Source organism: Suncus etruscus, chromosome 5, assembly GCF_024139225.1.
Source record: "Suncus etruscus isolate mSunEtr1 chromosome 5, mSunEtr1.pri.cur, whole genome shotgun sequence".
NCBI classification, from domain to species: Eukaryota; Metazoa; Chordata; class Mammalia; order Eulipotyphla; family Soricidae; genus Suncus; species Suncus etruscus.
The window spans coordinates 155,988,248-156,001,115 of NC_064852.1; the positions used below are offsets into that span (position 1 = coordinate 155,988,248).

The following is a 12,868-nucleotide window of genomic DNA, read 5'->3' on the forward strand; positions in this document are numbered from 1 at the left end:
CTGGAGCCCCCTGACCTGCCTATGCTCCACATGGGTGCTCAGCGGCCTTTTTCTCTCCAATCCCATGACTCGCCTGCTCCCTGCAGGCCTGGTCAGGTCCCCAACAACGAGCCAACTGGGGAATGGGACAGAGGCTGGAAGCAACACAGCGAGACTGTCCTTTAAACGGGGGAATCTAAACCAATCTGGTCTCCCAAGCCCCTTCCATAAGCCACTTGGTGTCACCCAGGAAGCCACCTACTTCCCAATCACTGTCATGCAGGGTCCTACCTGCTGTGGGAACATTCAGGACAGCAAGTGCAGCCCCCGCTCCTTGCTATTTGGAAGCTTATTTGGGGATGCTCAAGGACCCACAGCTGCACAATGCCCACCCCGGGCCTCATGCCCATCACCAGAGCTAAGGTGCACACAGCAAGGCCTTCTTGGGAAGAGTCGAGGAAGCAGTGTGTGAGTGACTAAGTGGCAAAAAAACTATGAATTAACAGTGGGAAACAAAGGAAGAATAGAGGCTCCCTTGGTTCTCCGCACCTGGAGGTACTTGGAGGAGCAGGAGCCATCAGGGGTGGACACCAGGGCCTGAGTCTCTCCTACAGAAGAAACGTACTGGGCAAAGAACACCACACACCCTGCCCACCCCACAGCAAGTCTGCTGAGCCACTGGGCCAGTGTCTTAGCCATGGCTTTGGAGCACATCACACACATTGATGCTGATCGTGAAAGATAAAATACCATCGGAACTGGCTCACTCCACACAGCAGTACAAAACTGCTCCGCAGACACGCAGAGAGAGGCTCCTAGGCACTGGGGAAGGGAGCATCCACTCTGTGCTGACTGGCGAGACGTGAAGATGAGACGGAGTGACCGAGACATGCCACAGTCACGGACCGAAAGAGGGTGACACAGACTGGGGGGTAGGAGGCTAGACTCACAGCTGGGATGGCGAGAAGAAGGAGCAGAGGGCCTTACCTGACACAGAGACGGCGTGTGTCCGCACACCCTGTTTCTCGCTATTGGCTAACCTGCAAGAGAGGTGCGGGTCGTGAGAGGCCTCTTCAGAGTTCTAGAGGTAAATGAGCACACAGACGCCCCCGCCCCGTAGGCATGGAACAAAGCTTGAGAGTTCAGACAACAGGAGTCACAGGAGAAAACTCATGAGCGGAGGTGTGAGTGCGGCCCGTGAACATGGCGGTGGGAGTGGGAACAGGACATGCTCTCTGGCTGGCAGAGACTGTCTCCCTGGCAAACCAGCTCTCTCCAGCAAACAGCATTGTGGCCCACGACTCTAAGGACAGTGAAAACAGGGCTGAGAAGTACTTGAAAAGCGGAGAAAAGATGTGTGAAAGACAGCTGGCTCTTGATAAAGGCAGGAAACCTCTCCCCAACATTTCACCCCGCCACAAAAGCATCAAAGCAAAGCTGGGCTCCAAGTCCCATGAAGTCATTTCACCCCAGATGCCGCAGGCTGCAGGCAGTATGGGGGGCAGGACCTGAGCTCAGGGAGAGCCAGCACCTTCAGATCACCCTGCCTCCTGGAGCTGGCCCTGTCTCCTGGTACTTTGCTCTCTCTGGTGTCCTCAGACCCTCAGCAGTGCTGCCTGTATCCCCTCCCCTTCATACTATCCCGTCAAGGTTCCCCAGCAATTGGCAGCTTGGGAACATGAGGTACAGTGATAGGAAGATCAGTGTCCCCACCCAGCCCCAAACAGGGCCCGCACCCCCTGTGGCCCTCCTAGGCTCTATTCTGGGTTCTGAGTGCACCACACTCCAGGCCGGGGACACAGACACAAAAGCCCAGGAGAGCCTGGGCTGCTGCACAGGGTGGGGCAGCGAGAGCTGCACTAAGCTTCATCTGGCAGCCTTAGTCAGAGAGCAGGGACAATGGGACCATGGGCCAAGGAGAAACTGGCTTTTTAGAAGCTTCAAGGCAAGGGGCCAGTGAGATAGCACAATGAGTCAGGGCACTTGCTTTGCACGTGGCTAACCTGGATTTTGATCCGTGGGATCCCCCTAGCCCTGAGCTTTTACAGGGGTAACCCTGAATGCAAAGCCCTGAGTACTGCCAGGGTACTGTGGCTCCAGGCCAGAGACAAAACAATAAAAAAATAGAGGCTTCTAGGCAGACGGGCTGCCCAAGTCTGTGCCTCCAACCCTGCTGCCTCCTTGCACTGTCCTGAAGCTGGACGCACACAGCCGTGAGCAAGTGACTGCAAGTGAAGTGGCCGGACCAGACAGACATTCCAGTGTGAAGTGGTCAGACTGACCAGGGTTAGGGAGACTACAGGCTGGGAGGGACCATGTAAGGGCCCTGTGGTAAGACTTCCTGGTCCCCTTGTACCTGCCCAACAACAGTGGCCTCTGTCTTGTGTGATATTTTTACCACATGTTCAATCTTTTTTGGGGGAAGGGGTCACACCTGGTGGCACTCCGAGTCTACTCCTGGCAGGCTCGGGGGACCACATGGGATGCCAGGATTCGAACCACCGTCCTCCTGCATGCAAGGCAAACATGCTACCTCCATGCTATCTCTCCAGCCCCCACATATTCGATCTTGACCAACAAATGTGCCATGATTGGCAGTGCCGAGGTTTACACTGGGCCTCTGTAATGTTACTGGAACTCCCACCAGAAGGGAAAAGCATTTTAACCTCCGACAAGACCTACGACATACTGGCTCCTTCCAGGAAATGTTTGCTATGGTCTAGAATTCTAGAATGCTCCTGACAGCTGCCATGAGCACCAAATACCCCACCCCCAACCCCACACACACCACTCACACTCTCACACTCCCCACCCTCACCCCCACACTTTCTCACCCTCACACAAACTCACACAATAGCACTTACTTTGGTATCGATGGCAAAGCCCGCTCACCTTCTGTGGGAGAAAAAAGAAAGCAACTGAGGATCTGTGGATTGCTCGCCCACAGGTTCCAGGGCCAGTCTCCTCACGGCACAGTGTGACCACTTAAAGGGCACTGCCCAGGTGGCGACCGAGAGGCAAGGTTGGGGGAGTGGTTTCACAGGCCCAGAAACATTCTGAATCAGACCGAAGTGCTGATCACTGAGCATCAGAGAAGCTAACAGACCCACCCCGTGACATACCAGGAACAGTGTGCAGTTGGGGACAGGACAGCAGGAGGCAAGGACAAGTGTCATCCACCAGGGTATCTGCCTAACCCCCAGGGGACACAGTGACAGTGTATCTGGGGCTGTTCTCGGGGGCGGGGGCAGCACGAAGCAGTCCCTCCCATCAGGCACCCCACTGAGCCTCATCCAAAACCTGCCTCCAACCTGATCTTCCCCAGTGGAAAGAGTGACAGACAAGCCATGTTCAAAGGTCACAGCACCTGCTGCCACAGGTCGAGGCTAGGGGACCCCTTGGACACCCTCATCTCTAAACCTGGCACTCACACGGATTCTGGGCTGGAGTGAGCACCCCACCCTGCACTCCCAGGCCCCCCTGGGAGTGCTCCACAACCCTCACCTCAGAAACTTCCCTGGGATGGGGCCGGAGCAATAGCACAGTAGTAGAGCATTTGCCTCGCACGCAGCTGACCCAGGACAGACCTGGGTTCGATCTGAGAACAAAGCCAGGAATAACCACTGAGCTGCCAGGTGTGGCCCAAAAACAAACAGAAATAGGAACTTCCCTGGGAGTGCTTCCCACCTTGGAACTGTCCCCTCAGTGGCCACCCCCTGGGAGCAGCCCCTGAGCACCACCAGGTATGGCCCCAACATCAAACATGAGGAACAGTTGTGGCCCACAAACCAAACCAAACCAAACCCAAAAGGAAATGGGTGTGTTCCCTCATCCTGTCCCTCTGCCCTAGTGTCCCCATGCCCCAAATTCCTGTGTCCTTAGTCCACGGCTCTGTGATGCTAGCCCCCCTCCCAACCCCACCCCCCAGGATCACATGAGGGCTTTTTGTCTGTCGGGGTGTCCAACCCAAAAAAGGGTGCTATTTGTTGAAGGGTGAGGTGCTGGGGGTGAGCAGGTCTGCTGGGCAGTCCTGGGGGTGGTGGTGGTGTCCTCTGAGGGAATCAGTTCAGGCAGTGCAGGAGACCCTGGGGAGTCAGGCACAGGCTCCAGCCCTTGCCAAGCCTTCCTGGTTTGGAGGGACCCACTGCAAATCATGCTATAACCTCACTCAAGATGTAGGCAATAGGCAACTCCAGCAAGGTCAGGCAGGGCCAGGCATGTGGATTCCCCCCAAACTGAGGGTGTGTGTGTGTGTCTCCCCCTGCCAGCAGGAAAAGAAAGGACAGCCACAGCCTCTGCCGACCTCTCAGCGGCCAGGAGCCTCTGCTGCTGTGCACAGATGCAGTGGTGTGGACCCCATCTCCTGGCAGCACCTGAGACTGGTGTCACCCCAAGCAGCTGATTCACTGATAAGCCAGTTGCCTACATTGCTTTCCCAGGAATCAGTCTAATGCTAATGTTCGTGGGCCCCTGAGAAGCTAGAGCAAAGCCCCGAAGTCACTAGCACACCTGGGAGCTCTGCCTGAGGAGCCCCAGGACGTGGCACCCCTAAAAGCTGCAGCGTATCGCTTCACGAGTCAGGGACAGAGGAGCAAAGCCACAACGTGGGCACAATGGCGCCTCGGAGAGCCTGCTGGGAGACAGAGGTATCGTCCACCCTGGGGAGACAGGTGTCACCAGCCGGTTGGGTGAACGCAGTACCTGGGAGTCAGGCCTCAGAGTGGCAGAAGATACCAGGCAGCAATTTAACTCCTAGGAGGAAAACTACCACATTCTGGGGCCGCGAGGTGGCGCTAAAGGTAAGGTGCCTGCCTTGCCTGCGCTAGCCTTGGACGGACCGAGGTTCGATCCCCCGACATCCCATATGGTCCCCCAAGCCAGGAGCAACTTCTGAGCATATAGCCAGGAGTAACCCCTGAGCGTTACCGGGTGTGGCCCAAAAACCAAAAAAAAAAAAAACAAAAAACCTACCACATTCTGATTCCCTCCCACCCCCCACCCTGTCACTCTCTGGCTACACCAGAGGCCAACCTCACCTCATGGTCACCTGAGTTAGCATCAGCATGGAAAGCAGATGTGCTGAGCCCAGGAAGTTCCAAAAGCTGGAGTGGGACCCTCACACTGTGCAAAATAGGCTGGCGATGGTCCCCCAACACAAGTCCCAGCGAGTAGCGCTCTGGTGGCCAGGCAGGGGCCCAATCTCCCCATCCCCCAGGGCCTGCCACCATTCCCTCAAAACAGCTTACAGCCCCCTGCGTTCCTCCCTGGCTCAGGGCTTCAGAGATGACAGGGAGGAAGGGGGGGACTTTTGGGATGACTAAGGACACCTCAAAGAAGCTGGATTATACAGTAAGGCACTGTGCCTTGCACAAAGCCAGCCTGGGTTTGATCCCCAGCATCCTGGAGGGTCCCGAGCCCCTGCAGGAGCGATCCCTGAGCATTGCTAGAACACAGCTCTGAGCATCGCTGGGTGTGGTCCCCCCCCAAACTAAACACAAAACAGCAAGCAGTGGTGTTTGTGTGGAAACACTACTGAGAAAGAGTCCAGGGCCCCCCAAGGGAAGGTGCTTCAGGCCCAGCAGTCCCCAAGGCACTCACCTTTCTGCGGCCGGATGATGAAGGACTGTGCGGTGCCGCTCACCAGCCGGCAGTAGCCGTCGATCAGGTCGGCCATGTTCTCCGCGATGGTGAGGGACGGCGCGGTCACAGTCAAGGGCTACAAGGGGTGGACACAGACACTATTGTTCTTGGCCAGCAAGGACAGCTGTGCCGTGACATCAGAGCTCACTAGGCGTACCCTGTGCCCCGGGGACAGCAGAGAAGGCGGCACAGAGGTGGGCACACAAAGGACCCCAACAGGAAGGGAACACTGACCTGAGAGGTGCCCGTTCCAGAGTGGAAGGTGGAAGGCAAATTTCTGCAGTGTCGGGCCCCTCTGGCTCACTCTAATTAAGGAGGAGCCCAGCGCATGTGTCAGGCACAGCTTGTTTTAGAAACTAGGCTACTGAAGAACCTTCGGTGACCCCCCCCCCTAACGTTTCCAGAAAAAATATCTGGCACGTAGATGCCCAATGCTCTCTGGCACGTTCAGTGCATGGTGCCCAGAGCCAGACAGCAGCATAGGCAGGAGCAGGGAGTCCAAAGTGGCTGAATGCCCCCGAGCAGTGGCTGAAGGACCCTCCCTTCCAGGAGAGCCAAGCTCCCTCCTGGCCCACGACACCCACAGTGCCCCTCTCGGCGGCACTGCCCCACTTTTCATTTGGGGACAGTGAAAAGGAGGCCAGCGCAGGACGCTACAGGGCGTTTCCAACCAAGGCTTCTGGCACCAGAGCTCTAAAACCAAGATACCACAGCATCGCCCAGACACTGGGTCAAGAGGGGGCCAGATATCACCAAACAGTACAGGTGGGCTCAGAGGCCATGGCCATCTCTCAGAGGTCACATCAACTCAGGGGCACTGGTATGTGACAGCAGCCCATGCCTCATCAGGATCAACTGTGTGGGATATACTCACTTCCATAAATGACGGGGATGCTCAAGAAAAGGCTTTTGCTCAGGATGCTAGAGCGTCCATGGACTCCTGGGTAGTATAGCAAGTGCCAGAACTGTGGGGCACCTGGCAGCGTGGCATAGGTGGAGCAACACACAGGGAAGCAGTACAACATGGGGATTCCCGAGCACACAGCCGCAAACTGACACTCACAACACATGAGGGAAGGCTGAGGGGGACCGGCTGAGGAGCCCTTACCTCGGGGGCACCCGCGATCTTCAGTTGCAGCATCCCCTTCCGGTCCTTGTCCTCACTATTGGAGTACTGAATGGTCTGCACTTGGTGGAAGTCAGCCAGATGAGTGGGCTGGGGAGAGAGGCGTGGCCTGTGGGTCAGGCGGGCATCAGGCTCCTCCAGCATGCCTGGTAGTGTAGCCTGGGCCCCAAGACTAGAGGGTGGGGAGCAGGTGCATGTGGGGGGCATGGCTGGCAAGGGGAAGGAGTGACAAGTCAGCTATGGGAGACACTAGGCGGCACCTTTGTGCTGACTAGCTGGCCCAGGAGGGCGGGAAGGTCTGTGCGTGCAGGTAAGCCAGCAGACCACAGGCCGGGAACAGGCGACACACCCGCAAACAGGTGACAGCTGAGAGATGTCAACAGGCTGCTCCCACACACGAAGGAGCCAAGCTGATAATCCAGGGCCCTCGGGGCCTCCTAACTGTCCCACCACTACCACCACCACAGCATCTCTGCTCTCTGTTATGAACACTTTCCCTGGGTTCAGAGCTGGACATCTCAGCCATGAAAACCCGTTTTAAAGGTCACGTTCATACAAATCAACCCTATTCACAGCCATCAAGACCCCAACAGATCAAAAAGGTTTAGGAATCACCTTTGAATAAAAGAGCAACATAGGGGAACCCATGGACTAGAGCAATAGTACAGCGGGTAGGGCATTTGCCTTGCAAAGGCCAACCCAGGTTCGATCCTTGGCACCCCACATGGTCCCCTGAGCCTGCCAGATGCGATTTCTGACTGCAGGGACAGAAGTAATCCAAGTACCACCGGTATGGCCAAAAAAACAAACCAACAAACCAACAAACAAAAAAATGGGTGGGTGTATGTGGCCTATTTCCAAAGCTATTTAAAAATCAAACAAGACTTGGGCCCGGAGAGATTGCACAACGGCGTTTGCCTTGCAAGTAGCCGATCCAGAACCAAAGGTGGTTGATTCGAATCCCGGTGTCCCATATGGTCCCCCATGCCTGCCAGGAGCTATTTCTGAGCAGACAGCCAGGAGTAACCCCTGAGCACCTCCGGGTGTGGCTCAAAAAAAACAAAACAAACAAACAAACAAAAAAAATCAAACAAGACTGAACTTTCTTTTTTCTTTTTTTTGGTTTTTGGGCCACACCCGTTTGATGCTCAGGGGTTACTCCTGGCTATGCGCTCAGAAATCACCCCTGGCTTGGGGGGACCATATGGGATGCCAGGGGATCAAACTGCGGTCCGTCCTACGCTAGCGCTTGCAAGGTAGACACCTTACCTCTAGCGCCACCTTCCTGGCCCCCAAGACTGAACTTTCTAAACAAAAAAAACAAACTTTGTGGAAATATAACAGGGGCTGCCACCCATGAAAACTGTGAGATGCAGTAAAAGGTGCCCAGGAAAAGAGCTGAGGTACACAGAAGCCCTGGGTCTGGGTCCTGGTACCTACTGGTCCCCTGGACATGAGCCTTGGATCTGAGTTCTGGTCTCCAGGTGGCAACTGGCTAGGAGCAGGGTGGGAGGCGGTCTGATGTTTCATCCTGCCATCTCTCCCATCAGGGGGATGAACAGCCAAGCCTCTGGGTCCAGGAGAGGCTGAACTGGCTCCACAAGCACAGCTGAATCAGGACTGTCTGCCCACAGCACAGCAGAGCCAGAGAGGGCTGGGCAGGACAGTGACCAGGAGTCCCGAGGAGAGGGATGGGTGTGGGGCATGGCCCAGAGGACAGGAGGCAGGGAACATGGGGACAGGGATGGGGAGACAGAGAGGACATGGCGCAGGGAACACTTACATTGCAGCCCTTGTCTGTGAGGTAACTGATGCCTTCCTCAGGGCCAATGGCCAGTTCCACCGAAATAATCCAGCTTGACTTTGGAAGAGGAAACCAGAGGGCAGAGAGGCGGAAGGGAAAAGAATCGTCTTATAAGAAGACCCACGAACACATCTGACCCCAGAGCCAGACAGGCACCCGAGTCCCTTGGGGCCTGCTCAGACACACAAGTGGGAGATTCTGGTCAGGGAATCACAGGCTTAAGATTCAGTCTTTAGGGGCCGGAGAGATAGCATGGAGGTAAGGAATTTGCCTTTCATGCGGAAGGATGGTGGTTCGAATCCCAGCATCCCATATTGTCCCCCGAGCCTGGCAGGAGCGATTTCGGAGCATAGAGCCAGGAGTAACCTCTGAGTGCTGCTGGGTGTGACCCCCCCCCCCCAAAAAAAAAAAGATTCAGCTCTTAAAAGTCAGCAGGGCTTTTCTGTCAGAATACAAAGAACACACAAAGGTCCCATACAAAAAACAGAAAAGGTTCTCAGGTTGTGAAAGGTGCACAGCCTTTCCAATCAGTGTGACAAACACTCTTGCATGACAGACCCACTCGCCCACGGTGCAGCCATCCCAGTGCACTCACCACAGCACCCACTTACCCCAGCACTCGCCCAGTACACACTCACCCCCAGCGCACACTTGAAGTACTCCTTGTCAAATCTGTATACGGGAGACAGAATCTCAAAGAACTTGAGGATACTTTCTTCCCGGTTCAGGTTAGCGAACTGTCGGAACGTTTGCTGGATAAGTTTTCTTAGTGTTTTGGCCTGAGGAGTGAAACACAAACGAACAAGGCTCACCACCTTCGCAGGCAAAGCCCACAGCAGTGACCATGGACAGGGGAAGGTTTGGGCCAGGCACACAGCAATGACCACTGACAGGGGATGCGTCTGTGGCACCACTTACACCCATGCCGTTATGAGTGGGAATGTCCTTTCTAAGTCGTGGGTAGGGATGGCACCTTAACCCTCTACTGGCTGGTGCCAGGGCTTCCCACTTGCGAGGCAGTGCTTTATCCTAACCCACAGGCCTTTCCTTTCACTGGTCACTGTTGACAGTCCACTGGACTGAGCTGCCATCTTTCATTTCATTTAAGGTCCTTAACAGAGCTCAGGGGGCCAGGGCCATGACCTGCAACTCTCCAAGCAGGCAGGATGTTTCAGTCTAGGGGTAGTAACAAACCAGAGAATGGCGACTGAGGTAACATGCCTGGGGAGTGTGGCACTGCTCAGGGCCAATGGGGAGGATGTTGCAAGGTTCGAACTCAGACCCCCAAGCATGCTAGGCATGATCCCCTGTCCACTGAGTATGAGCCTTGTATCTGAACCATGAAGCTGCAAGGAAGCCATGCACAGACTGTAGCCTGCAGGAGTCGACCCTAAAGACCCTTCATCAGCTGGTTCCACGAGGGTTTTCTGGATCCCAGCCTGCTCAAACCCTCACATTGCACGCTAGAGGGAAGAGTAGTGCACTGAACTGCAGGAGAATGGGGGAGAGGGTTGTGCTCTGCAAGGGGAAGGGGAGGACGCTGTGCTCTGCTGTCCTTCAATAGGGATGAGCTGTCCAGAGTGAAGGCAGAGCAGCTAGCTGGGTCTGGCCTTTTTCTTGCCCCAAATACTCATCAAGGAACCAGGGACTAAGTCCTAGTCTAGAGAAGGGCCATGTGAGCTACGGAGATGCCGAGAGGCAGGTATGCTTGCATCACCAGCGAAGACTGAGGGGCTGACCCATGACTTCAGCCCTGGACTGAATGTGACCAGCAAATACCACCGTGTTGCCCACAGCTGCAGCGCTGGTTTCACAGGTTTGTCTCACCAATGTGTCTGGGACAGGGTCTGCTTCCTGCAAGCTCCACATACTGCCCAGCACAAACCACTGTGAAGAGAAGTCAGAGGCCCAAGTATTGAGGGACAGTGGCTCTGACATCTAGGGCACTGACAGGACGGGATGGACACCAGATTATCCTATAGCCTGTCCCTAGAGGAGTCCACCAGGGTATGCAAGCTCCAAACTGGACGAACAGAAAACCCGGAGGTACCTCCTGGGATCTCGGGAAGCCCAAGGTCTTTCCTGCTTTCTCTGTGAGAGTACATCACCAACTGCACCTTTCTAAAATCTCCTGATGCGAACCAACACACTCCCAGCACTGACAGACAAGCAAGCCTGTTCTTTATTTATAGTATCCCCATCTACTCTGCCCCTGCCTGGCCCAAAAAAGTGGGGCACAGACTACACTGCCACCAGGTGGCGAGTGAGCTGGCCACAGGGAGAACCATGGAGCCCCACAATCTTTGAAACTGAGCGAGAGCGAGCCATGGGATCAGGCTGAGCCACAGAAGTGGCTGCTACTCAGCTTTTCTGAGCTACTAAAACTTTCCTGTCAGTCTACCAGGTCTTGGCCAATGCTTCGACAGGCATGAGCTGGATGGGAAAAGGAAAGTCAAGTTAAAAGCAAGATGGCCCGGGGCTGGAGTGGTGGCGCAAGCCTTGAGCGTGCTAGCCTAGGACAGACAGCGGTTTGATCCCTCGCCATCCCATATGGTCCCCCAAACCAGGAGCAATTTCTGAGTGCAAAGCCAGAAGTAATCCCTGAGCGTCACCAGGTGTGGCCAAACCCCATTCCCCCCCCCAAAAAAAGGCAGGATGGCCCTTCCCAGTAGCTCCTCTGGGCACTGTGCACCCAACAGCTCACAGGGGCCACATCAGAGGGGCCCCTCAGGCCTACACATACCAGAAAGGCTGGGAGATGGGGAGCTGTGCTAGCCCAACCCTCAGGTTCAATGACCACTGGCGCTCAAGAGTAGGAGTGGGGCCGGAGAGATAGCATGAAGGTAAGGAGTTTGCCTTTCATGCAGAAGGTCATCAGTGAGAATCCTGCTTCCCATATGGTCCCTTGTGCCTGCCAGGAGCAATTTCTGAGCATGGAGCCAGGAGTTTCCCCTGAGCACTGCTGGGTGTGACCCAAAAACCACACACACACACAAAAAAAAAAGTGGAAGGGGGGAACAAAGCAATAGCACAGTGGGAGGATGTTTCCTTGCACGCGGCCGACCTAGGACGGATCTGAGACAAACCTGGTTTTGTTTTTTTTTCTTTTTTCCTTTTTTTGGTTTTTGGGCCACACCCGGCAGTGCTCAGGGTTACTCCTGGCTGTCTGCTCAGAAATAGCTCCTGGCAGGCACGGGGGACCATATGGGACACTGGGATTCGAATCAACCACCTTTTGGTCCTGGATCGGCTGCTTGCAAGGCAAACACCGCTGTGCTATCTCTCCAGGCCCGACAAACCTGGGTTTAATCTGGGTTTCCCACATGGTCCTCTGAGCTTGTCAGGAGTGACTTTTGTTTTGTTTGGCAGCCACACCCAGTGACACTCAGGTTACTCCTGGCTATTCGCTGAGAAATCGCTCCTGGCTTGGGGGCCCATATGGGACACCAGGAAATTGAACTGCAGTCCGTCCTAGGTTAGCACATGCAAGGCAAACGCCCTACCATTTGCGCCACCTGCTCCAGCCCCAGGAGTAACCCGAGTGACACTGGGCATGGCCCAACCCCCCAAAAAGGAGTGGAAGTGGGGGTTCTTCTGCTGGTGAATCTGCTTGTGAATGGGGAAACACTGCATCTTGTTACCCAGGCACTGGACAGCCACTTAAGAAAGCAAGAACGATCTACACCATTAGCTCCAGAAGTCAAGTGCCAGGGAGAAGCAGAGCCGAGGAGAGAGTGCCCTGCCCATTCCCTCCATGGGACTGGCAGGGGACACTCTTGGGGTGAGCAGCCCTTGCACCTCTGGCCTCAGTCCCAGGGCTCTGCACCCTGTCTTCCCCACACGGGTGGGGTATCTGAGGTGAGGAATTATGCATCACGTGGACATCTAATTCCACTCAAGCAAGTGGGCTTACCTTGACAGAATCCAGTAAACTCTTAGGGAAAAACCGCTTCAAACCCACATCCTTCCTGAAACAGAAAGAAGTAAGTTAACAAACACCACAGTCCCCAAAGTCTTTCCTGAAATGTAGAGAGAAGTGTGTTAGTAAGTACCACTGCCTTCAATGCTCATCCTAAAATGTAGAGAAGTGAGTTAAAATGTACCATGGGAGGCCGGAGAGATAGAAAGGAGACAAGGTGTTGTTTGCCTTGCATGCAGAAGGCTGGTGGTTCGAATCCCAAGATCCTATATGGTTCCCCCAGCCTGCCAGGGGTGATTTCTGAGCGTAGAGCCAGGAGTAACCCGAGCACTGCCGGGTGTGACCAAAAAACAAACAAACAAAAAAAACAAAAAAACAAAATGTACCATGGCTCCTAGTG

At 55.0% G+C, this 12,868-nt stretch overlaps 1 protein-coding gene across 7 annotated transcripts in view; it reads right to left on the reverse strand.

The window, feature by feature from the left end:
* Positions 1 to 12,868, reverse strand: part of PTK2 (protein tyrosine kinase 2) — a 125,918-nt gene that overhangs the window by 53,706 nt on the left and 59,344 nt on the right. For all 7 annotated transcript variants that reach the window (XM_049773859.1, XM_049773864.1, XM_049773862.1 and 4 more), the window contains 7 exons: positions 12,463 to 12,517; positions 9,188 to 9,328; positions 8,529 to 8,606; positions 6,728 to 6,835; positions 5,578 to 5,695; positions 2,844 to 2,874; positions 967 to 1,019 (listed from right to left, as the gene is read on the reverse strand). In XM_049773859.1, the coding sequence (XP_049629816.1) occupies positions 967 to 1,019; positions 2,844 to 2,874; positions 5,578 to 5,695; positions 6,728 to 6,835; positions 8,529 to 8,606; positions 9,188 to 9,328; positions 12,463 to 12,517 (584 nt within the window). The remainder of the gene's footprint in view (positions 1 to 966; positions 1,020 to 2,843; positions 2,875 to 5,577; positions 5,696 to 6,727; positions 6,836 to 8,528; positions 8,607 to 9,187; positions 9,329 to 12,462; positions 12,518 to 12,868) is intronic.